The sequence below is a fragment of the Petromyzon marinus genome, unplaced genomic scaffold, assembly GCF_048934315.1.
Source record: "Petromyzon marinus isolate PM22_M1 ecotype Great Lakes invasive population unplaced genomic scaffold, UKy_Petmar_22M1.pri1.0 PM_G_Scaffold_7, whole genome shotgun sequence".
Lineage (NCBI taxonomy): Eukaryota > Metazoa > Chordata > Hyperoartia > Petromyzontiformes > Petromyzontidae > Petromyzon > Petromyzon marinus.
Window position 1 is genome coordinate 3,247,823 of NW_027423024.1, and position 27,927 is coordinate 3,275,749.

Genomic DNA, 27,927 nt, shown 5'->3' on the forward strand with positions numbered 1-27,927 from the left:
GCATGCATCCATGATGTTGTGTGGATGCGCCGATGCCGGAACAGCGTGTTGGTAATTACAAGCCCATGGGCTGCACAAAAATCTAGCAGCCTCCTACCGTTGTTATTGAGCTGATCTGGCCCATGCCCTCCAATCACTCCAGACCAGGTGCCAGTATCATGACCAACTCGGGCATTGAAGTCACCCAACATGATAACTCTATCCCGAGGGGCCACTTTAGCCAGCACCTGTGACAGGAGGTCATAGAAGGCATCTGACTCATCGGCTTTGCCTGCATCCCTCCACGGATGTTCATCTTTGGTGGGGGCATAAGTAACAACGACCACCATTCCTCGCCTCCGGTTGATGGGAAGGCGAGCCCAAAGTAGCCTGGGACTTACAGCTTCTCACACCTCACCGCTACGCTCCCACGCCCCCTCATTCTTTTGTTCAAAAGAAGAGCCACACCCTGTTGTTTGGCAGTCTGCTGCCCCGAGTAGAGGACGGTCCACCCCTCATGGTGGCAGGAGCCAGAGCCGGTCCACCGGACCTCCTGAATGCCACACAGATCCAGGCGGTACCGTTCCAGCTCCCGACAGAGGAGTGGCAGCCTCTCCTCCGCAGTGAGCGTTCGAACATTCCACGTGGCCACCCGTAGTGGCTTTTCGTTGTTTCTGGAGGAGCCCCGAGGGTAGATATTCAATCTCCTGGCTCCGCCAATTGGGGTTTGGCCAGGAGACGTCATAGACGCCTGGCCCCCCGGGGCCTCCGGCACAAGCTTATTAGTTACATATTTCAGTTTAACTCGTGGTTTAGTGGTAATTAATTGAAGGTGGAGGGGTTACCAGCCCCTCGCACCCGTACACACACGTACACACACGCACGTACACACACACACGTACACGCGCGCACACGCACGTACACGCACGTGCACGCACGCACACACATGCACGTACACGCATGTATACGCACGCACGCACATGCACGCACGCACACGCACGTACACACACGTACACACATGCACGTACACACACGCACACACGCACGTACACGCACGTACACGCACTTGCACGCACGTACGCACGTACACGCACACATGTAGACATACGTACACGCACGTACACGCACGTACGTGCACGCACGCACACACACGTGTGCGTGCGTGTACGTGTGGGTCTCTGTGGGTCTGGGTGTCTGTGGGTGTCTACGAGTGTACGTGTGCACGTTGAACTTGTTTCGCGCCGTAAAGTAGCCAACCGTGCTGTGGGTCTCTGTGGGTGTCTCTGTGTCTGTGGGTCTCTGTGGGTCTCTGTGGGTCTCTGTGTCTGCGGGTCTCTGTGGGTCTCTGTGAGTCTCTGTGGGTCTCTGTGAGTGTCTCTGTGTCTGTGGGTCTCTGTGGGTCTCTGTGGGTCTCTGTGTCTGCGGGTCTCTGTGGGTCTCTGTGGGTCTCTGTGTCTGCGGGTCTCTGTGGGTCTCTGTGGGTCTCTGTGGGTCTCTGTGTCTGTGGGTCTCTGTGGGTCTCTGTGGGTCTCTGTGAGTGTCTCTGTGAGTTTCTGTGGGTCTCTGTGGGTCTCTGTGGGTCTCTGTGGGTGTCTCTGTGTCTGTGGGTCTCTGTGAGTGTCTCTGTGTCTGCGGGTCTCTGTGGGTCTCTGTGAGTCTCTGTGGGTCTCTGTGGGTCTTTGTGGGTGTCTCTGTGTCTGCGAGTCTCTATGGGTCTCTGTGGGTCTCTGTGGGTCTCTGTGGGTTTCTCTGTGTCTGTGGGTCTCTGTGGGTCTCTGTGGGTGTCTCTGTGTCTGCGGGTGTCTGTGGGTCTCTGTGGGTCTCTGTGGGTCTCTGTGAGTGTCTCTGTGTCTGCGGGTCTCTGTGAGTCTCTGTGGGTCTCTCTGGGTCTCTGTGTCTGTGGGTCTCTGGGTCTCTGTGAGTGTCTCTGTGTCTGCGGGTCTCTGTGGGTCTGGGTGTCTGTGGGTCTCTGTGGGTCTCTGTGGGTCTGGGTGTCTGTGGGTCTCTGTGGGTCTCTATGGGTGTCTCTGTGTCTACACGTCTGTGTGGTTCTCTGTGAGTCTCTGTGGGTCTCTGCGGGTCTCTGTGGGTCTCTGTGGGTGTCTCTGTGTCTGCGGGTCTCTGTGGGTCTCTGTGAGTCTCTGTGTCTGCGGGTCTCTGTGGGTCTGGGCGTCTGTGGGTCTCTGTGGGTCTCTGGGTGTCTGTGGGTCTCTGTGGGTCTCTGTGGGTCTGGGTGTCTGTGGGTCTCTGTGGGTCTCTGTGGGTCTCTGTGTCTGCGGGTCTCTGGGTCTCTGTGAGTCTCTGTGGGTCTCTGTGTCTGCGGGTCTCTGTGGGTCTCTGTTGGTCTGGGTGTCTGTGGGTCTCTGTGGGTGTCTCTGTGTCTGTGGGTCTCTGTGGGTCTGGGTGTCTGTGGGTCTCTGCAGGTCTCTGTGGGTGTCTCTGTGTCTGCGGGTCTCTGGGTCTTTGTGGGTGTCTGTGGGTCTCTGTGAGTCTCTGTGAGTGTCTCTGTGTCTGTGGGTCTCTGTGAGTCTCTGTGAGTGTCTCTGTGTCTGCGGGTCTCTGTGGGTCTCTGTGGATCTCTGTGTCTGTGGGTCTCTGGGTCTCTGTGAGTGTCTCTGTGTCTGCGGGTCTCTGTGGGTCTGGGTGTCTGTGGGTCTCTGTGGGTCTCTGTGGGTCTGGGTGTCTGTGGGTCTCTGTGCGTCTCTATGGGTGTCTCTGTGTCTGCACGTCTCTGTGGGTCTCTGTGAGTCTCTGTGGGTGTCTCTGTGTCTGTGGGTCTCTGTGGGTCTCTGTGGGTCTGGGTGTCTGTGGGTCTCTGTGGGTCTCTGTGTCTGCGGGTCTCTGGGTCTCTGTGAGTCTCTGTGGGTCTCTGTGGGTGTCTCTGTGTCTGCGGGTCTCTGTGGGTCTCTGTGGGTCTGGGTGTCTGTGGGTCTCTGTGGGTGTCTCTGTGTCTGTGGGTCTCTGTGGGTCTGGGTGTCTGTGGGTCTCTGTGAGTCTCTGTGAGTGTCTCTGTGTCTCTGTGTCTGTGGGTCTTTGTGAGTCTCTGTGAGTGTCTCTGTGTCTGCGGGTCTCTGTGGGTCTCTGTGAGTCTCTGTGGGTCTCTGTGGGTCTCTGTGGGTGTCTCTGTGGGTCTCTGTGAGTGTCTCTGTGTCTGTGGGTCTCTGTGGGTGTCTGTGGGTCTCTGTGAGTCTCTGTGGGTCTCTGTGAGTGTCTCTGTGGGTCTCTGTGGGTGTCTCTGTGTCTGCGGCTCTCTGTGGGTGCCCGTGGGTGTCTGGGTGCCCGTGGGTGTCTACGAGTGTTACGTGCGCACGTTGATCTTGTTTCGTCACGTGGCCACAGGCGCCAAACGGAGCGCAACAGAGAGGACTTGGGCCTGTTGTGAGCCCTTTCTCCTGCTGCCCCACCCCCACCCCCCACTGTCCCACCTGGCACAGTGAAGCCGTCCCAGCCCAGCTGCGTGGTGAACGGTTCGCTGCAGCAGGGCGGGGAGCTGTCGCTGCAGTGCCTGTCCACGGAGGGGACGTCGCCCATCAGATATCGGTGGAGCAAGGCCGGCGGGGAGGAGGGTCCCTCACCGTCCGTGCTGGGTGGGTGGCACCTCAGACGGCGCGAGGAACGTGACGAGGACGATGACGACGATGACGACGATGATGACGATGATGACTATGATGATGATGATGAGACCCACAGACTCAACACACATAGAGACCCATAGACTCACCACACAGAGATCCATAGACTCACCACACAGAGAGTCCCACAGACTCACCACACAGAGACCCATAGACTCACCACACACAGAGACCCATAGACTCACCACACACAGAGACCCACAGACTCACCACACACAGAGACTCATAGACTCACCACACACAGAGACCCATAGACTCACCACACACAGAGACCCATAGACTCACCACACACAGAGACCCATAGACTCACCACACACAGAGACCCATAGACTCACCACACACAGAGACCCATAGTCTCACCACACACAGAGACCCATAGACTCACCACACACAGAGACCCATAGACTCACCACACACAGAGACTCATAGAATCAGCACACAGAGACTCATAGACTCATCACCACACAGAGACTCATAGACTCAGCACACACAGATACTCATAGACTCACCACACAGAGACCCATAGACTCACCACACAGAGACCCATAGACTCACCACACAGAGCCCCATAGACTCACCACACAGAGACCCACAGACTCACCACACAGAGACCCATAGACTCACCACACAGAGACCCACAGACTCACCACACACAGAGACCCACAGACTCACCACACAGAGACCCATAGACTCACCACACAGAGACCCATAGACTCATCACACAGAGACCCATAGACTCACCACACACAGAGACCCATAGACTCACCACACAGAGACCCACAGACTCACCACACAGAGACCCACAGACTCACCACACAGAGACCCACAGACTCACCACACACAGAGACCCATAGACTCACCACACACAGAGACCCATAAACTCACCACACACAGAGACCCATAGACTCACCACACAGAGACCCATAGACTCACCACACAGAGACCCATAGACTCACCACACAGAGACCCATAGACTCACCACACAGAGACCCACAGACTCACCACACAGAGACCCACAGACTCACCACACACAGAGACCCATAGACTCACCACACAGAGACCCATAGACTCACCACACAGAGACCCACAGACTCACCACACAGTGACCCATAGAATCATCACACAGAGACCCACAGACTCACCACACAGAGACCCACAGACTCACCACACACAGAGACCCATAGACTCACAAAGAGACCCACAGACTCACCACACAGAGACCCACAGACTCACCACACACAGAGACCCACAGACTCACTCACACAGAGACCCACAGACTCACCACACACAGAGACCCACAGACTCACCACACAGAGACCCATAGACTCAGCACACAGAGACCCACAGACTCACCACACACAGAGACCCACAGACTCACCACACAGAGACCCATAGACTCACCACACAGAGACCCATAGACTCATCACACACAGAGACCAACAGACTTACCACACACAGAGACCCACAGACTCACCACACAGAGACCCATAGACTCACCACACAGAGAGTCCCACAGACTCACCACACAGAGTCCCATAGACTCACCACACACAGAGACCCATAGACTCACCACACACAGAGACCCACAGACTCACCACACACAGAGACCCATAGACTCACCACATAGAGACCCATAGACTCACCACACAGAGACCCATAGACTCACCACACAGAGACCCACAGACTCACCACACAGAGACCCACAGACTCACCACACACAGAGACCCATAGACTCACCACACAGAGACCCACAGACTCACCACACAGTGACCCATAGAATCATCACACAGAGACCCACAGACTCACCACACAGAGACCCACAGACTCACCACACACAGAGACCCATAGACTCACAAAGAGACCCACAGACTCACCACACAGAGACCCACAGACTCACCACACACAGAGACCCACAGACTCACTCACACAGAGACCCACAGACTCACCACACACAGAGACCCACAGACTCACCACACAGAGACCCATAGACTCAGCACACAGAGACCCACAGACTCACCACACACAGAGACCCACAGACTCACCACACAGAGACCCATAGACTCACCACACAGAGACCCATAGACTCATCACACACAGAGACCAACAGACTTACCACACACAGAGACCCACAGACTCACCACACAGAGACCCATAGACTCACCACACAGAGAGTCCCACAGACTCACCACACAGAGACCCATAGACTCACCACACACAGAGACCCATAGACTCACCACACACAGAGACCCACAGACTCACCACACACAGAGACTCATAGACTCACCACACACAGAGACCCATAGACTCACCACACACAGAGACCCATAGACTCACCACACACAGAGACCCATAGTCTCACCACACACAGAGACCCATAGACTCACCACACACAGAGACCCATAGACTCACCACACACAGAGACTCATAGAATCAGCACACAGAGACTCATAGACTCATCACCACACAGAGACTCATAGACTCAGCACACACAGATACTCATAGACTCACCACACAGAGACCCATAGACTCACCACACAGAGACCCATAGACTCACCACACAGAGCCCCATAGACTCACCACACAGAGACCCACAGACTCAACACACAGAGACCCATAGACTCACCACACGGAGACCCACAGACTCACCACACACAGAGACCCACAGACTCACCACACAGAGACCCATAGACTCACCACACAGAGACCCATAGACTCATCACACAGAGACCCATAGACTCACCACACACAGAGACCCATAGACTCACCACACAGAGACCCACAGACTCACCACACAGAGACCCACAGACTCACCACACAGAGACCCACAGACTCACCACACACAGAGACCCATAGACTCACCACACACAGAGACCCATAAACTCACCACACACAGAGACCCATAGACTCACCACACAGAGACCCATAGACTCACCACACAGAGACCCATAGACTCACCACACAGAGACCCATAGACTCACCACACAGAGACCCACAGACTCACCACACAGAGACCCACAGACTCACCACACACAGAGACCCATAGACTCACCAAACAGAGACCCATAGACTCACCACACAGAGACCCACAGACTCACCACACAGTGACCCATAGAATCATCACACAGAGACCCACAGACTCACCACACAGAGACCCACAGACTCACCACACACAGAGACCCATAGACTCACAAAGAGGCCCACAGACTCACCACACAGAGACCCACAGACTCACCACACACAGAGACCCACAGACTCACTCACACAGAGACCCACAGACTCACCACACACAGAGACCCACAGACTCACCACACAGAGACCCATAGACTCAGCACACAGAGACCCACAGACTCACCACACACAGAGACCCACAGACTCACCACACAGAGACCCATAGACTCACCACACAGAGAACCATAGACTCATCACACACAGAGACCAACAGACTTACCACACACAGAGACCCACAGACTCACCACACAGACACCCACAGACTCACCACACAGAGACTCATAGACTCACCACACAGAGACCCACAGACTCACCACACAGAGACTCACAAACTCACCACACACAGAGACCCACAGACTCACCACACAGAGACCCACAGACTCACCACACACAGACACCCACAGACTCACCACACAGAGACCCACAGACTCACCACACAGAGACCCACAGACTCACTACACAGAGCCCACAGACTCACCACACACAGAGACCCACAGACTCATCACACAGAGACCCACAGACTCACCACACAGAGACCCACAGACTCACCACACAGAGACCCACAGACTCACCACACAGAGACCCATAGACTCACCACACACAGAGACCCACAGACTCACCACACACAGACCCACAGACTCACCACACACAGAGACCCACAGACTCACCACACAGAGACCCACAGACTCACCACACAGAGACCCACAGACTCACCACACAGAGACCCATAGACTCACCACACACAGAGACCCATAGACTCACCACACAGAGACCCACAGACTCACCACACAGAGACCCACAGACTCTCCACACACAGAGACCCATAGACTCACAAAGAGACCCACAGACTCACCACACAGAGAGTCCCACAGACTCACCACACAGAGACCCATAGACTCACCACACACAGAGACCCATAGACTCACCACACACAGAGACCCACAGACTCACCACACACAGAGACTCATAGACTCACCACACACAGAGACCCATAGACTCACCACACACAGAGACCCATAGACTCACCACACACAGAGACCCATAGACTCACCACACACAGAGACCCATAGACTCACCACACACAGAGACCCATAGTCTCACCACACACAGAGACCCATAGACTTACCACACACAGAGACCCATAGACTCACCACACACAGAGACCCACAGACTCACCACACACAGAGACCCATAGACTCACCACACACAGAGACCCACAGACTCACCACACACAGAGACTCATAGACTCACCACACACAGAGACCCATAGACTCACCACACACAGAGACCCATAGACTCACCACACACAGAGACCCATAGACTCACCACACACAGAGACCCATAGACTCACCACACACAGAGACCCATAGACTCACCACACACAGAGACCCATAGACTCACCACACACAGAGACCCATAGTCTCACCACACACAGAGACCCATAGACTTACCACACACAGAGACCCATAGACTTACCACACACAGAGACTCATAGAATCAGCACACAGAGACTCATAGACTCATCACCACACAGAGACTCATAGACTCAGCACACACAGATACTCATAGACTCACCACACAGAGACCCATAGACTCACCACACAGAGACCCATAGACTCACCACACAGAGCCCCATAGACTCACCACACAGAGACCCACAGACTCACCACACAGAGACCCATAGACTCACCACACAGAGACCCACAGACTCACCACACACAGAGACCCACAGACTCACCACACAGAGACCCATAGACTCACCACACAGAGACCCATAGACTCATCACACAGAGACCCATAGACTCACCACACACAGAGACCCATAGACTCACCACACAGAGACCCACAGACTCACCACACAGAGACCCACCACACAGAGACCCACAGACTCACCACACACAGAGACCCATAGACTCACCACACACAGAGACCCATAAACTCACCACACACAGAGACCCATAGACTCACCACACAGAGACCCATAGACTCACCACACAGAGACCCATAGACTCACCACACAGAGACCCATAGACTCACCACACAGAGACCCACAGACTCACCACACAGAGACCCACAGACTCACCACACACAGAGACCCATAGACTCACCACACAGAGACCCATAGACTCACCACACAGAGACCCACAGACTCACCACACAGAGACCCATAGAATCATCACACAGAGACCCACAGACTCACCACACAGAGACCCACAGACTCACCACACACAGAGACCCATAGACTCACAAAGAGACCCACAGACTCACCACACAGAGACCCACAGACTCACCACACACAGAGACCCACAGACTCACTCACACAGAGACCCACAGACTCACCACACACAGAGACCCACAGACTCACCACACAGAGACCCATAGACTCACCACACAGAGACCCACAGACTCACCACACACAGAGACCCATAGTCTCACCACACACAGAGACCCATAGACTTACCACACACAGAGACCCATAGACTTACCACACACAGAGACTCATAGAATCAGCACACAGAGACTCATAGACTCATCACCACACAGAGACTCATAGACTCAGCACACACAGATACTCATAGACTCACCACACAGAGACCCATAGACTCACCACACAGAGACCCATAGACTCACCACACAGAGCCCCATAGACTCACCACACAGAGACCCACAGACTCACCACACAGAGACCCATAGACTCACCACACAGAGACCCACAGACTCACCACACACAGAGACCCACAGACTCACCACACAGAGACCCATAGACTCACCACACAGAGACCCATAGACTCACCACACAGAGACCCATAGACTCACCACACAGAGACCCACAGACTCACCACACAGAGACCCACAGACTCACCACACACAGAGACCCATAGACTCACCACACAGAGACCCATAGACTCACCACACAGAGACCCACAGACTCACCACACAGAGACCCATAGAATCATCACACAGAGACCCACAGACTCACCACACAGAGACCCACAGACTCACCACACACAGAGACCCATAGACTCACAAAGAGACCCACAGACTCACCACACAGAGACCCACAGACTCACCACACACAGAGACCCACAGACTCACTCACACAGAGACCCACAGACTCACCACACACAGAGACCCACAGACTCACCACACAGAGACCCATAGACTCACCACACAGAGACCCACAGACTCACCACACACAGAGACCCACAGACTCACCACACAGAGACCCATAGACTCACCACACAGAGACCCATAGACTCATCACACACAGAGACCAACAGACTCACCACACACAGAGACCCACAGACTCACCACACAGAGACCCACAGACTCACCACACAGAGACCCATAGACTCACCACACACAGAGACCCACAGACTCACCACACACAGACCCACGGACTCACCACACACAGACCCACAGACTCACCACACACAGAGACCCACAGACTCACCACACAGAGACCCACAGACTCACCACACAGAGACCCACAGACTCACCACACAGAGACCCATAGACTCACCACACAGAGACCCACAGACTCACCACACAGAGACCCACAGACTCTCCACACACAGAGACCCATAGACTCACAAAGAGACCCACAGACTCACCACACAGAGAGTCCCACAGACTCACCACACAGAGACCCATAGACTCACCACACACAGAGACCCATAGACTCACCACACACAGAGACCCATAGACTCACCACACACAGAGACCCACAGACTCACCACACACAGAGACTCATAGACTCACCACACACAGAGACCCATAGACTCACCACACACAGAGACCCATAGACTCACCACACACAGAGACCCATAGACTCACTCACACAGAGACCCACAGACTCACCACACACAGAGACCCACAGACTCACCACACAGAGACCCATAGACTCACCACACAGAGACCCACAGACTCACCACACACAGAGACCCACAGACTCACCACACAGAGACCCATAGACTCACCACACAGAGACCCATAGACTCATCACACACAGAGACCAACAGACTCACCACACACAGAGACCCACAGACTCACCACACAGAGACCCACAGACTCACCACACAGAGACCCACAGACTCACCACACAGAGACCCACAGACTCACCACACAGAGACCCATAGACTCACCACACACAGAGACCCATAGACTCACTCACACAGAGACCCACAGACTCACCACACACAGAGACCCACAGACTCACCACACAGAGACCCATAGACTCACCACACAGAGACCCACAGACTCACCACACACAGAGACCCACAGACTCACCACACAGAGACCCATAGACTCACCACACAGAGACCCATAGACTCATCACACACAGAGACCAACAGACTCACCACACACAGAGACCCACAGACTCACCACACAGAGACCCACAGACTCACCACACAGAGACCCACAGACTCACCACACAGAGACCCACAGACTCACCACACAGAGACCCATAGACTCACCACACACAGAGACCCACAGACTCACCACACACAGACCCACGGACTCACCACACACAGACCCACAGACTCACCACACACAGAGACCCACAGACTCACCACACAGAGACCCACAGACTCACCACACAGAGACCCACAGACTCACCACACAGAGACCCATAGACTCACCACACAGAGACCCACAGACTCACCACACAGAGACCCACAGACTCTCCACACACAGAGACCCATAGACTCACAAAGAGACCCACAGACTCACCACACAGAGAGTCCCACAGACTCACCACACAGAGACCCATAGACTCACCACACACAGAGACCCATAGACTCACCACACACAGAGACCCATAGACTCACCACACACAGAGACCCACAGACTCACCACACACAGAGACTCATAGACTCACCACACACAGAGACCCATAGACTCACCACACACAGAGACCCATAGACTCACCACACACAGAGACCCATAGACTCACCACACACAGAGACCCATAGACTCACCACACACAGAGACCCATAGACTCACCACACACAGAGACCCATAGACTCACCACACACAGAGACCCATAGTCTCACCACACACAGATACCCATAGACTTACCACACACAGAGACCCATAGACTCACCACACACAGAGACCCATAGACTCACCACACACAGAGACCCATAGACTCACCACACACAGAGACCCACAGACTCACCACACACAGAGACTCATAGACTCACCACACACAGAGACCCATAGACTCACCACACACAGAGACCCATAGACTCACCACACACAGAGACCCATAGACTCACCACACACAGAGACCCATAGACTCACCACACACAGAGACGCATAGACTCACGACACACAGAGACCCATAGACTCACCACACACAGAGACCCATAGTCTCACCACACACAGAGACCCATAGACTTACCACACACAGAGACCCATAGACTCACCACACACAGAGACTCATAGAATCAGCACACAGAGACTCATAGACTCATCACCACACAGAGACTCATAGACTCAGCACACACAGATACTTATAGACTCACCACACAGAGACCCATAGACTCACCACACAGAGACCCATAGACTCACCACACAGAGACCCACAGACTCACCACACAGAGACCCACAGACTCACCACACAGAGACCCACAGACTCACCACACACAGAGACCCATAGACTCACCACACACAGAGACCCATAAACTCACCACACACAGAGACCCATAGACTCACCACACAGAGACCCATAGACTCACCACACAGAGACCCATAGACTCACCACACAGAGACCCATAGACTCACCACACAGAGACCCACAGACTCACCACACAGAGACCCACAGACTCACCACACACAGAGACCCGTAGACTCACCACACAGAGACCCATAGACTCACCACACAGAGACCCACAGACTCACCACACAGAGACCCATAGAATCATCACACAGAGACCCACAGACTCACCACACAGAGACCCACAGACTCACCACACACAGAGACCCATAGACTCACAAAGAGACCCACAGACTCACCACACAGAGACCCACAGACTCACCACACACAGAGACCCACAGACTCACTCCCACAGAGACCCACAGACTCACCACACACAGAGACCCACAGACTCACCACACAGAGACCCATAGACTCACCACACAGAGACCCACAGACTCACCACACACAGAGACCCACAGACTCACCACACAGAGACCCATAGACTCACCACACAGAGACCCATAGACTCATCACACACAGAGACCAACAGACTCACCACACACAGAGACCCACAGACTCACCACACAGACACCCACAGACTCACCACACAGAGACTCATAGACTCACCACACAGAGACCCACAGACTCACCACACAGAGACTCACAAACTCACCACACACAGAGACCCACAGACTCACCACACAGAGACCCATAGAATCATCACACAGAGACCCACAGACTCACCACACAGAGACCCACAGACTCACCACACACAGAGACCCATAGACTCACAAAGAGACCCACAGACTCACCACACAGAGACCCACAGACTCACCACACACAGAGACCCACAGACTCACTCCCACAGAGACCCACAGACTCACCACACACAGAGACCCACAGACTCACCACACAGAGACCCATAGACTCACCACACAGAGACCCACAGACTCATCACACACAGAGACCCACAGACTCACCACACAGAGACCCATAGACTCACCACACAGAGACCCATAGACTCATCACACACAGAGACCAACATACTCACCACACACAGAGACCCACAGACTCACCACACAGACACCCACAGACTCACCACACAGAGACTCATAGACTCACCACACAGAGACCCACAGACTCACCACACAGAGACTCACAAACTCACCACACACAGAGACCCACAGACTCACCACACAGAGACCCACAGACTCACCACACAGAGACCCACAGACTCACCACACACAGAGACCCACAGACTCACCACACAGAGACCCACAGACTCACCACACAGAGACCCACAGACTCACTACACAGAGACCCACAGACTCACCACACACAGAGACCCACAGACTCATCACACAGAGACCCACAGACTCACCACACAGAGACCCACAGAATCACCACCCAGAGACCCACAGACTCACCACACAGAGACCCACAGACTCACCACACAGAGACCCTTAGACTCACCACACACAGAGACCCATAGACTCACCACACAGAGACCCACAGACTCACCACACAGAGACCCACAGACTCACCACACACAGAGACCCATAGACTCACAAAGAAACCCACAGACTCACCACACAGAGACCCACAGACTCACCACACACAGAGACCCACAGACTCACTCACACAGAGACCCACAGACTCACCACACACAGAGACCCACAGACTCAACACACAGAGACCCATAGACTCACCACACAGAGACCCACAGACTCACCACACACAGAGACCCACAGACTCACCACACAGAGACCCATAGACTCACCACACAGAGACCCATAGACTCATCACACACAGAGACCCACAGACTCACCACACACAGAGACCCACAGACTCACCACACAGACACCCACAGACTCACCACACACAGAGACCCACAGACTCACCACACAGAGACCCATAGACTCACCACACAGAGACCCACAGACTCACCACACACAGAGACCCACAGACTCACCACACAGACACCCACAGACTCACCACACAGAGACCCATAGACTCACCACACAGAGACCCACAGACTCACCACACAGAGACTCATAGACTCACCACACAGAGACCCACAGACTCACCACACATAGACTCACAAACTCACCACACACAGAGACCCACAGACTCACCACACAGAGACCCATAGACTCACCACACAGAGACCCATAGACTCATCACACACAGAGACCCACAGACTCACCACACACAGAGACCCACAGACTCACCACACAGACACCCACAGACTCACCACACAGAGACCCATAGACTCACCACACAGAGACCCACAGACTCACCACACAGAGACTCATAGACTCACCACACAGAGACTCACAAACTCACCACACACATAGACCCACAGACTCACCACACAGAGGCCCACAGACTCACCACACAGAGACCCACAGACTCACCACACACAGAGACCCACAGACTCACCACACAGAGACCCACAGACTCACCACACAGAGACCCACAGACTCACCACACAGAGACCCACAGACTCACCACACACAGAAACCCACAGACTCATCACACAGAGACCCACAGACTCACCACACACAGACCCACAGACTCACCACACACAGAGACCCACAGACTCACCACACAGAGACCCACAGACTCACCACACAGAGACCCACAGACTCACCACACAGAGACCCATAGACTCACCACACACAGAGACCCATAGACTCACCACACAGAGACCCACAGACTCACCACACAGAGACCCACAGACTCACCACACAGAGACCCACAGACTCACCACACAGAGACCCATAGACTCACCACACACAGAGACCCACAGACTCACCACACACAGAGACCCATAGACTCACCACACAGAGGCCCACAGACTCACCACACAGAGACCCACAGACTCACCACACAGAGACCCATAGACTTACCACACAGAGACCCATAGACTCACCACACACAGAGACCCATAGACTCACCACACAGAGACCCACAGACTCACCACACAGAGACCCACAGACTCACCACACAGAGACCCACAGACTCACCACACAGAGACCCACAGACTCACCACACACAGACCCACAGACTCACCACACACAGACCCACAGGAGTGAGCTCTCCGCTTGTTGATTCTCCCCGCTTGGTGCGGCACGCAGGAGGAACGCTGCGCATCAGCAACGCGAGCGAGAGCCACGCGGAGACCTATCGGTGCAACGCCAGCAACCGCGTGGGCTGGCGGTCGTGCGTCGTGACCCTCTCGCTCGTGAGCCGTGAGTCTGCCTCTCGCTACGCACGCGGGCGCCACGCGTGTGTGTGCGTGTGTGTGTGTGTGTGTGCGTGTGTGTGTACGTGGTCCGGCAAAACAACCCCCTACTTCCTCGCGGTGCCGGACGGGCAACTCTGTCGTGGACAGTGCTGTGGGGGGAGATCCAATTTTGATTGGCTCCTCCCCTCATGGCATATGTGTCCACCACAGGGGCTAAACGGGGGCTCTGGATGGGTGCGAGGGGCTGGTAACCCCTCCACCTTCAATTAATTACCACGAAACCACGAATTAAACTGAAATATGTAACTAATAATCTTGTGCCGGAGGCCCCGGGGGGCCAGGCGTCTATGACGTCTCCTGGCCAAACCCCAATTGGCGGAGCCAGGAGATTGAATACCTACCCTCGGGGCTACTCCAGAAACAACGAAAAGCCACTACGGGTGGCCACGTGGAATGTTCGAACGCTCACTGCAGAGGAGAGGCTGCCACTCCTCTGTCGGGAGCTGGACCGGTACCGCCTGGATCTATGCGGCATTCAGGAGGTCCGGTGGACCGGCTCTGGCTCCTGCCACCATGAGGGGTGGACAGTCCTCTACTCGGGGCAGCAGACTGCCAAACAACAGGATGTGGGTCTTCTTTTGAACAAAAGAATGAAGGGGGCGTGGGAGCGTGGCGGTGAGGTGTGGGAAGCTGTAAGCCCCAGGCTACTTTGGGCTCGCCTTCCCATCAACCGGAGGCGAGGAATGGTGGTCGTGGTTACTTATGCCCCCACCGAAGATGAACATCCGTGGAGGGATGCAGGCAAAGCCGATGAGTCAGATGCCTCTATGACCTCCTGTCACAGGTGCTGGCTAAAGTGGCCCCTCGGGATAGTCATCATGTTGGGTGACTTCAATGCCCGAGTTGGTCATGATACTGGCACCTGGTCTGGAGTGATTGGAGGGCATGGGCCAGATCAGCTCAATAACAATGGTAGGAGGCTGCTAGATTTTTGTGCAGCCCATGGGCTTGTAATTACCAACACGCTGTTCCGGCATCGGCGCATCCACACAACATCATGGATGCATGCCGGGTCCAAGCAAGAACATCTGCTGGACTACATAGTGACGGACCAGCGAATGCAAGCCCATGTCCTTGACACCAGGACCTACTGTGGAGCTGAACTGCCCTCTGACCATCGACTAGTCATCTGTAAGATGCGCCTGCCATTCTTCCACTCCGGTGGTGGGTGTACACCCAGGACCCCATTCCAACATAAAGTGGCCTGGTCTCAGTTATCTGATGAAAGTTGCAAGCGAGAATTTCATCATCGCTTGCGGCTGGGATTGGCATCGTCCCCGACTCCTCCTGATGTCGAGGGTAAATGGGCGAGGTTTAGGACTGTGACTCATGCAGCTGCAATGGCTGCTTTGGGTACGCGGTCCAGACCTCCCCAGAGACCCTGCCTAACAGAGGAGGTGTTCAGGATGGTTGAGAAAAAGCGACAGGCCCACTGTCATCGGTTACAGAATCCCACGTCAGAGAATGAGGAGGCTTACCGCAGCCTTCGCTCGGAGGTTCGGAGAGCCGTGAGGCGCTGCAAGGATGGGTGGTGGTCGCGGGTTGCTGAGGAGATGGAGTCTGCCTCAGTGGCCCGTGATCACAAATCTCTATTTAACTCCATCAAAAAAGTAACCTGCAGCGCCACACCTATTACCATCATTAGGGGAAAAAACGGTGATCCAATCTCCGACCCCCAGGAACAGGTTCGCAGATTTGCTGAGCATTTCTGTGAGGTCCTGGGGGAGGGAAAATCCCTCAGCCAGGAAAACATCGTGGCACAAAGTGAGGATGACCCTGCTGAGGCTTCGGTGCCTCAAATATTGGAAGAAGTCACCCCCTGTGAGTGGCTGGCTGAGGTGCCATCTGCTGAGGAAGTATTGAAGGCGATCCGGAGTCTGAGACCAGGAAAGGCAGCGGGCAGAGATGATCTCCCAAGCGAAATGCTGAGGGAGGGTGGCGTTTGTGCACAGACTGCCCTATATGACATCATAACAACAGTCTGGACCACTGGACGGGTTCCGCAGGATTGGAAGGATGCCCTGGTGGTCCCCCTTTTTAAGAAGGGGGACCGCACAGACTGTAACAACTACAGGGGCATCTCACTCCTCAGTGTGCCGGGAAAGGTCCTGGCAAGGATTATTCAGCATCGCCTTGCCAGGCACGCTGAGGAGAGGCTTGCGGAGCCCCAATGCGGTTTCAGGAAAGGGCGGTCCTGCACAGATGCCATATTTTCTGTCCGTCTGCTACAGCAGAGGTGTAGGGAATTCTAACAAGACCTACATCTCTGCTTTATTGACCTGGTCAAGGCCTATGATACCATCAGTAGGCCTGGGCTCTGGGTCATTCTTCGTGCTTTTGGAGTACCTGACCCTCTGCTGACGATCATTAAGGACCTTCATGATGGTGAGCGGGCCCGGGTACAACTACGTGGCCGGGAGTCAGAGCCATTCCCTGTACACCTTGGGGTGCGACAGGGATGTCCTCTGGCTCCCACATTATTTAACATCTATTTTGACCACGTAGTTCGTGAAGCCTTCAATAGCTGTACCGGGGGAATCTCCATATGGTACAGATATAATGGGAGGCTAATCGATGCCCGGGTGCGGTCAAGGGATGGCTCCCTATTGCTCAACCACGTTATGTATGCTGATGATTTGGTAATAGCTGCTCAGTCAGAGGAAGAGTTGGATATGCTGCTGCTGAGACTGGAGCTAAGAGGTGGGGCCTTACCATCAGCCCCACCAAAACTAAGCACCTGCCTGGGTATTTTGTACCATCGGACACTCCACCCCCACAACTCCCAATCGGTGATGGGGCAGTTGTGGAGAGAGTGGAGAGTTTCCCATACCTGGGCAGTGTGCTTATGACTGGCTCCAGTTTAACAGCAGAGGTCTCACTCCGAATCAGTCGAGCGGCAATATCTTTTCATCGGTTGCGTAACGTTGTGTGGAAGCTACCTGGTCTGTCGCTCCGCACTAAGCTTCAGGTCTTCTCGGCCACGGTCATTCCCTCCCTTCTCTACGCTTGCGAAACGTGGACCCCCCTAATGGAACATCTTCGCCGGTTAGAAACATTTAGGCTGGCCTGCCTACGATCCATCCTGGGTTTAACCAGACTGGATTGTGTGAGGAGCTCACAAATCCTTCGAAGATCTGGGCAGGGTCCCATCGGTGAGCTCCTCCGGCAGGCAAGGCTGCGATGGCTGGGTCATGTAGCCCGCATGCCCAGCCACCGCATGCCGAAACAGCTTTTGTTTGGCCGGATTGAGGGGGCTCAGCGGGCGCGGCACGGGCTAGAGAAGAGATGGAGTGATGTGGTACAGGAGGACGTGGAGCTGAGTGGACTTGCCGATGACTGGTACCAGCGGTGTCAAGATCGGCCTCTGTGGAGGAGGCTCGTGAAGGATGCTACTGGGCAGTTGGAGGCAGTCGCCCTCCAACAACAACGGAGGGCGGAGGAGCGACGCTCAGAACAACGAGCGGAGCGCCGGGTGGCTAAAGCACAGCAGGTTGGCACAGTAGGGGGCACAGGTGGTGCATCAGGCAGTCATCTCAGTCAGTCGACCCGTGGCACCTGGGTCTGCCCCGTGACCTCCTGCCAGCGGGCGTTCGACACTTCACGTGGCCTCAGGGTACACATAGCCTGGCACAAGCGTCGTGGTGACGTCACCGCCACTTAGTGGCGAATGGCGGTTGTTGTGTGTACGTGTGTGTGTGTGTGCGTGTGGCTGTGCTACGAACCCGGCGACCCGGGGTTCGATTCCCGCTCACGGCCAACACCGCCGGTGACCATTATCTGAACCGGTCCCTGGGCCTCCGCTCGGTCGACACGGCCTCAAATGAGTACCTGGTGCGGTGTGTAAACATCGCCACTGGGGAGACAAAGGCGGCCGGGCGTGGTGCTGGCCACCCACCCCCTCGTGTACCATTCCGGCTTTCATAGCTGCTGCTGCTCGCTAACAGCACTTGCCCCTACAGTCTGTTACAGACAGCACTTTCCCCTACAGTCTGTTACAGACAGCACTCGCCCTGACAGTCTGTTACAGACAGCACTTTCCCCTACAGTCTGTTACAGACAGCACTTGCCCCTACAGTCTGTTACAGCCAGCACTTTCCCCTACAGTCTGTTACAGACAGCACTTGCCCCTACAGTCTGTTACAGGCAGCACTCGCCCCTACAATCTGTTACAGACAGCACTTGCCCCTACAGTCTGTTAGAGACAGCACTTGCCCCTACAGTCTGTTACAGACAGCACTTTCCCCTACAGTCTGTGAAGGTTACGCGTGTGTGGGTGATCGTGTCGTGTGCAGCGAGCGCTAACGCCGGCGTCGTGACGGGCGCCGTGATGGGCGTGCTCCTCCTCCTCGTCGTCGTCGCCGCCATCGGCTTCCTCGTCCTGTACCCGCTGCTCAAGCGCAAGGCGGCGTGGGACCGAGACTACCGCCACAACGACATCCGGTGAGGGCCCACCCGCTCGCTCGCTCGCCCGCCCGCTAGCCCGGGCCGCCCGCTCACTTGCTTTACCCGCTCGCTTACCTGCTCGCTCGGCCACTGACCCACTCGCCCACTGACTCACTCACCCACTGACTCACTCGCCCACTGACCCACTCGCCCACTGACCCACTGACTCACTCGCCCACTGACCCACTCGCCCACTCGCCTACTCGCCCACTGAATCACTCGCCCACTCGCCCACTTGCCCACTGACTCAGTCGCCCACTGACACACTCGCCCACTCGCCCACTGACCCACTCGCCCACTCGCCCACTCGCCCACTGACTCACTCGCCCACTGACCCACTCGCCCACTGACCCACTCGCCCACTGACCCACTCGCCCACTGACCCACTCACCCACTCGCCCACTGACCCATTCGCCAACTCGGCCTCTGACCCACTCGCCCACTGACCCACTCGCCCACTGACCCACTCGCCCACTGACCCACTCACCCACTCGCCCACTGACCCATTCGCCCACTCGGCCTCTGACCCACTCGCCCACTGACCCACTCGCCCACTGACCCACTCGCCCACTCGCCCACTGACCCACTAGCCCACTGACTCACTCGCCCACTGACTCACTCGCCCACTCGCCCACTGACCCACTCGCCCACTGACCCACTCGCCCACTGACCCACTGACCCACTCGCCCACTGACCCACTCGCCCACTCGCCCACTGACCCACTCACCCACTCGCCCACTGACCCACTCGCCCACTGACCCACTGACTCACTCACCCACTGACCCACTCGCCCACTGACTCACTCGCCCACTGACCACACTCGCCCACTGACTCACTCGCCCACTGACTCACTCGCCCACTCGCACAGCTGCAGCAGCAGCGTTGGTCCGAATCTGCCTGAGATTCTCGGACGGTGACAGTCGGAGGACAAACTCCAGCAAGTGGAAGCGTCCGTGTGTGTGTGAGCATCAACTCGCTGAGCCCCTGCCCTCACTGCACCTCGGTGAAAGAGAGCTTCAGAGCTCATCGGATTCCTTTCCTCCTACAGCCTGAATACACATTCTTGATTCTGAGATTCTGAGCAGTCGTGACTTTAACAGATGGACGTTTGTCTGATCCCCTCCCTCACCTCCCTCCCTCTCTCCCTCACCTCCCTCACCTCCCTCACCTCCTTCACCTCTCTCCCTCTAAATTTCGATTTAAAGCTTTCGTAACTGCAATGATTCATCTTCTTTGGTTCTTTCGGTAAAGTCACGTAGAATGAGAATAAAATAATAAATTGATCAAATGATATAACGCAATAATATTCTCACGACGTTTCGGCCACAACACAAGCGGCCTTCATCAGGTGAAGGGACGAGACTGTCTGGTAGGACAGCGCTGGAGTGAAAAAGCCACGTTCAGATCACGACCTTTAAGCTGTGTGAGAGGAAACAAAGCGCCTTGACAAAAGAATTAGCATATAATTTAGCATTGAAATGGCTGAGTGATTAGCTTGTGACTGGTCACAGAAATGGCTATGTTAAAAGTTAAAGCATACACATCCGCAGAGGCACCCCTTGACAAAGGAATTAGCATAGAATTTAGCATTGAAATAGCTGAGTGATTAGCTTGTAACTGGTCACAGAAATAGCTATGTTAAAGTCAGAGCATACACATTCACCGAGGCACTTAGTACAAATCAAACAGGAGAATTTAGCATTGAAATAACTAGGCGAATTTAGCATTGAAATAACTGAGTGATTAGCTAGTGACTGGTCACAGAAATGGCTATGTTGAAGTCAAGGCCTACACATCTGAGCTATTCACAGTACTATATAGTGAACCAATAAAAAACTAAAATATCAATTACCTTAATGTTATCAATAAACTCTATATTCTCCAATCAGCTAAGCTACCAACAATAAGTCGTTATATATCACAATGCTATATGGCGAAAAAATGGGTGGATTCTTACCCTCAACTTTAGCAACACGGATAGCTACGGGTCCCGTTCAGACGGACGAGTTCATCCATGGTCGGAACAGAGGAGGGGGAGAGAGACAGCTGCGAGGCGCTATTATACTCCATGTTGTAAACCATACCATTAACCGTGGTGTGAGAGGTATTAAGAGTCAAGGCTGACGAAAGAGCTGCGGTCTGAAGGTCATCGTAAAATACAATTAATTAAGAACAGAAATGGTTTTAAACATCTTTCCAATGGTTACTAAGCCAGAATCCATCTTCTCGGTTGAAATTGTCTCTGTGCTTGTATATGTGAATGGCCTCATGAACGAATCTCTCATGGTAGCCGGTTGGTTTGCAAAGAACCTCTGTCTTGGAGAAGTCAATGTCATGTGAGCCCACTGAATTATAACAGTGATCTGCCACGGCAGAGGAGTTCGTTCTACCGTGTTTCAAGTCTGCTTTATGTTCGCGGATGCGGTCCGAGATATGTCGTTTGGTTTCTCCAATGTAGCTACTACCACAGAGCCACTTTAGTTTGTAAACGCCCGGGTACTGTATGTCTGGAACAGCATCTTTTACAGATGGAACTAAATCACGGATTTTATGTACTGTGTTGAATCGGACCTGGATCTTGTGTTTATTCAGGATTTTGGAGATCTTTTTAGTGACCCCTGCAATGTAGGGTAAGGTGATGGTTTTGAGTGGCTCCACAAGAGGATCCTTCTTCATGACTGGAGTGATGGCTTTGCGGATTGTGTAGTCGGAGTAACCATTAGCCCTGAGAGCCTGGTGTACGTGCTTGAGTTCACTGGTAATGTGTTCCTGGTCGGAAATGCATTGGGCTCTATGGTATAGAGTCTTGATGAGGGAGTTCTTCTGGGATGGATGGTGGTGGGAATCCGGTTTCAAGTAAGCATCTGTATGGGTAGCTTTCCTGTAGACAGAGTGGCTCATTGAACCATCATGTCTCCTTTTAATTAAGACATCCAAAAAGGGTAGTTTGCCATCTTTTTCGACCTCCATGGTAAATCTGATGGCTGGGTGTATGGAATTGATGTGGTCGCGGAATTGGTCTCGAGCAAGCTGGCCATGTGGCCAGATGACAAAGGTGTCATCAACGTACCTCTTCCATAAGGTCGGGCGTAGAGTGGCAGTCTGGATGGCGTCAGTTTCAAATTTTTCCATGAATTCGTTGGCTACAACCGGAGATAGGGGGGAGCCCATTGGCGTGCCCTCAGTTTGTTTGTAGAAAGTTCCATTCCAGGTGAAGTATGTGTTGGTTAAGCAATGTCTCACCAGGGGGGGTACATCATTATGCAGTCCTTGATGAACCAGGTCTTCAATGATAGCGATGGTGTCAGGTACCGGGACTTTGGTGAACAAGGACACCACATCAAAACTGACAAGCAGGTCGTCTGGGGACAGGGAAATGCCTTTGATTGTCAATACCAGGTGAGTAGAGTTTAGTACCGCAGAGGTGGTTTTACCAGTGAAAGGTCGCAGTATATCAGCAAAGACGAACGTTTTGAATTATCTCAATTAAAAAAGAGGGATGATATTGTCGTCCTCTCAGCCGACAAGGGCAATGCCACTGTCATCATGGACAAAACAGAATATAACAACAAAATTCAAGAACTACTCAACGATGGCAGCTATACAAAAATAAAAAGAGATCCCACCAACAGCCTGGTCACCAAAACGAACAAAATCATCTCTGATTCAACAGCATTAATTGATGAGATCAAACAGTTCTCGTTGAAACCCTCTGCTGCCAGACCACCAAGATTATATGGCCTTCCAAAGATACACAAAGAAGATACACCCCTTCGTCCCATCGTCTCTACTATCAACTCCCCCACCTACAAACTGGCACGTTTTCTTGCTGATATACTGCGACCTTTCACTGGAAAAACCACCTCTGCGGTACTAAATTCTACTCACCTGGTATCAACAATCAAAGGCATTTCCCTGTCCCCAGACGACCTGCTTGTCAGTTTTGATGTGGTGTCCTTGTTCACCAAAGTCCCGGTACCTGACACCATCGCTATCATTGAAGACCTGGTTCATCAAGGACTGCAAACTGATGTACCCCCCCTGGTGAGACATTGCTTAACCAACACATACTTCACCTGGAATGGAGCTTTCAACAAACAAACTGAGGGCACCCCAATGGGCTCCCCCCTATCTCCGGTTGTAGCCAACGTATTCATGGAAAAATTTGAAACTGACGCCATCCAGACTGCCACTCTACGCACGACCTTATGGAAGAGGTACGTTGATGACACCTTTGTCATCTGGCCACATGGCCAGCCTGCTCTAGACCAATTCCGCGACCACATCAATTCCATACACCCAGCCATCAGATTTACCATGGAGGTCGAAAAAGATGGCAAACTACCCTTTTTGGATGTCTTAATTAAAATAAGACATGATGGTTCAATGAGCCACTCTGTCTACAGGAAAGCTACCCATACAGATGCTTACTTGAAACCGGATTCCCACCACCATCCATCCCAGAAGAACTCCCTCATCAAGACTCTATACCATAGAGCCCAATGCATTGCCGACCAGGAACACATTACCAGTGAACTCAAGCACGTACACCAGGCTCTCAGGGCTAATGGTTACTCCGACTACACAATCCGCAAAGCCATCACTCCAGTCATGAAGTAGGATCCTCTTGTGGAGCCACTCAAAACCATCACCTTACCCTACATTGCAGGGGTCACTAAAAAGAGCTCCAAAATCCTGAATAAACACAAGATCCAGGTCCGATTCAACACAGAACATAAAATCCGTGATTTAATTCCATCTGTGAAAGATGCTGTTCCAGACATACAGTACCCGGGCGTTTACAAACTAAAGTGCCTCTGTGGTAGTAGCTACATTGGAGAAACCAAACGACATATCTCGGACCGCATCCGCGAACATAAAGCAGACTTGAAACACGATAGAACGAACTCCTCTGCCGTGGAAGATCACTGTTATAATTCAGTGGGCTCACATGACATTGACTTCTCCAAGACGGAGGTTCTTTGCAAACCAACCGGCTACCATGAGAGATTCGTTCATGAGGCCATTCACATATACAAGCACAGAGACAATTTCAACCGAGAAGATGGATTCTGGCTTAGTAACCATTGGAAAGATGTTTTAAACCATTTCTGTTCTTAATTAATTGTATTTTACGATGACCTTCAGACCGCAGCTCTTTCGCCAGCCTTGACTCTTAATACCTCTCACACCACGGTTAATGGTATTGTTTACAACATAGAGTATAATAGCGCCTCGCAGCTGTCTCTCTCCCCCTCCTCTGTTCCGACCATGGATGAACTCGTCCGTCTGAACGGGGCCCGTAGCTATCCGTGTTGCTAAAGTTGAGGGTAAGAATCCACCCATTTTTTCGCCATATAGCATTGTGATATATAACGACTTATTGTTGGTAGCTTAGCTGATTGGAGAATATAGAGTTTATTGATAACATTAAGGTAATTTATATTTTAGTTTTTTATTGGTTCACTATATAGTACTTTGAATAGCTCAGATGTGTAGGCATTGACTTCAACATAGCCATTTCTGTGACCAGTCACTAGCTAATCACTCAGTTATTTCAATGCGAAATTCGCCTAGTTATTTCAATGCTAAATTCTCCTGTTTGATTTGTACTAAGTGCCTCGGTGAATGTGTATGCTCTGACTTTAACATAGCTATTTCTGTGACCAGTTACAAGCTAATCACTCAGCTATTTCAATGCTAAATTCTATGCTAATTCCTTTGTCAAGGGGTGCCTCTGCGGATGTGTATGCTTTAACTTAGCTATTTCAATGCTAAATTCTATGCTAATTCCTTTGTCAAGGGGTGCCTCTGCGGATGTGTATGCTTTAACTTTTAACATAGCTATTTCTGTGACCAGTCACAAGCTAATCACTCAGCCATTTCAATGCTAAATTATATGCTAACTCCCTCCCTCTCTCCCTCACCTCCCTCACCTCCCTCTCTCACCTCACCTCCTTCACCTCCCTCACCTCCATCACCTCACCTCCCTCTCTCACCTCCCTCACCTCCCTCACCTCTCTCACCTCCCTCACCTCCCTCCCTCACCTCCCTCACCTCCCTCACCTCCCTCACCTCACCTCACCTCCCTCACCTCCCTCCCTCATCTCCCTCACCTCCCTCACCTCCCTCACCTCCCTCACCTCCCTCCCTCACCTCCCTCACCTCTCTCCCTCACCTCCCTCACCTCCCTCTCTCACCTCACCTCCTTCACCTCCCTCACCTCCCTCCCTCCCTCACCTCCCTCACCTCCCTCACCTCCCTCACCTCACCTCACCTCCCTCACCTCCCTCCCTCACTTCCTTCACCTCCTTCACCTTACCTCCCTCACCTCACCTCACCTCCCTCTCTCCCTCACCTCCCTCACCTCACTCACCTCCCGCACCTCACCTCCCTCACCTCACCTCCCTCCCTCACCTCCCTCACCTCCCTCACCTCCCTTTCTCACCTCCTCACCTCACCTCCCTCCCTCACCTCCCTCACCTCCCTCCCTCACCTCCCTCACCTCCCTCACCTCCCTTTCTCACCTCCCTCACCTCACCTCCCTCCCTCACCTCCCTCACCTCCCGCACCTCACCTCCCTCACCTCACCTCCCTCCCTCACCTCCCTCACCTCCCTTTCTCACCTCCCTCACCTCACCTCCCTCCCTCACCTCCCTCACCTCCCTCCCTCACCTCCCTCACCTCCCTCACCCTCCCTTTCTCACCTCCCTCACCTCACCTCCCTCCCTCACCTCCCTCACCTCACCTCCCTCACCTCCCTCACCTCCCTCACCTCCCTCACCTCCCTCCCTCACCTCCCTCACCTCCCTCACCTTACCTCCCTCACCTCACCTCACCTCCCTCTCTCCCTCACCTCCCTCACCTCACTCACCTCCCTCACCTCACCTCCCTCACCTCCCTTTCTCACCTCCCTCACCTCACCTCCCTCCCTCACCTCCCTCACCTCCCTCACCTCACCTCCCTCACCTCCCTCACCTCCCTCACCTCCCTCCCTCACCTCCCTCACCTTACCTCCCTCACCTCACCTCACCTCCCTCTCTCCCTCACCTCCCTCACCTCACTCACCTCCCTCACCTCACCTCCCTCACCTCCCTTTCTCACCTCCCTCCCTCACCTCCCTCACCTCCCTCCCTCACCTCCTCACCTCACCTCCCTCCCTCACCTCCCTCACCTCCCCTCCCTCACCTCACCTCACCTCCCTCACCTGCCTCCCTCACCTCCCTCACCTCCCTCACCTCCCTCACCTCCCTCACCTCCCCTCCCTCACCTCACCTCCCCTCACCTCCCTCACCTCCCCTCCCTCACCTCCCTCACCTCCCTCACCTCCCTCCCTCACCTCCCTCACCTCCCTCACCCCCTCCCTCACCTCCCTCACCTCCCTCACCTCCCTCTCTCACCTCCCTCACCTCACCTTCCTCCCTCACCTCCCTCACCTCCCTCACCTCCCTCACCTCACCTCCCTCACCTCCCTCACCTCACCTCCCTCACCTCCCTCACCTCCCTCCCTCACCTCCCTCACCTCCCTCCCTCACATCACCTCACCTCTCTCACCTCCCTCCCTCACCTCCCTCACCTCCCTCTCTCACCTCCCTCACCTCCCTCACCTCCCTCACCTCCCTCCCTCACCT

At 53.9% G+C, this 27,927-nt stretch overlaps 1 protein-coding gene across 3 annotated transcripts in view; it reads left to right on the plus strand.

Moving 5' to 3' along the window:
- Positions 1-27,927, plus strand: part of LOC142920206 (coxsackievirus and adenovirus receptor homolog) — a 56,003-nt gene that overhangs the window by 22,823 nt on the left and 5,253 nt on the right. For 2 of the 3 annotated variants that reach the window (XM_076062684.1, XM_076062685.1), the window contains exons 4-6: positions 3,414-3,566; positions 15,684-15,797; positions 20,146-20,293. In XM_076062684.1, the coding sequence (XP_075918799.1) occupies positions 3,414-3,566; positions 15,684-15,797; positions 20,146-20,293 (415 nt within the window). Of the gene's footprint in view, positions 1-3,413; positions 3,567-15,683; positions 15,798-20,145; positions 20,294-21,501; positions 21,542-27,927 lie in introns of all 3 variants that reach the window. The other variant, XM_076062686.1, reaches the window with a different exon arrangement.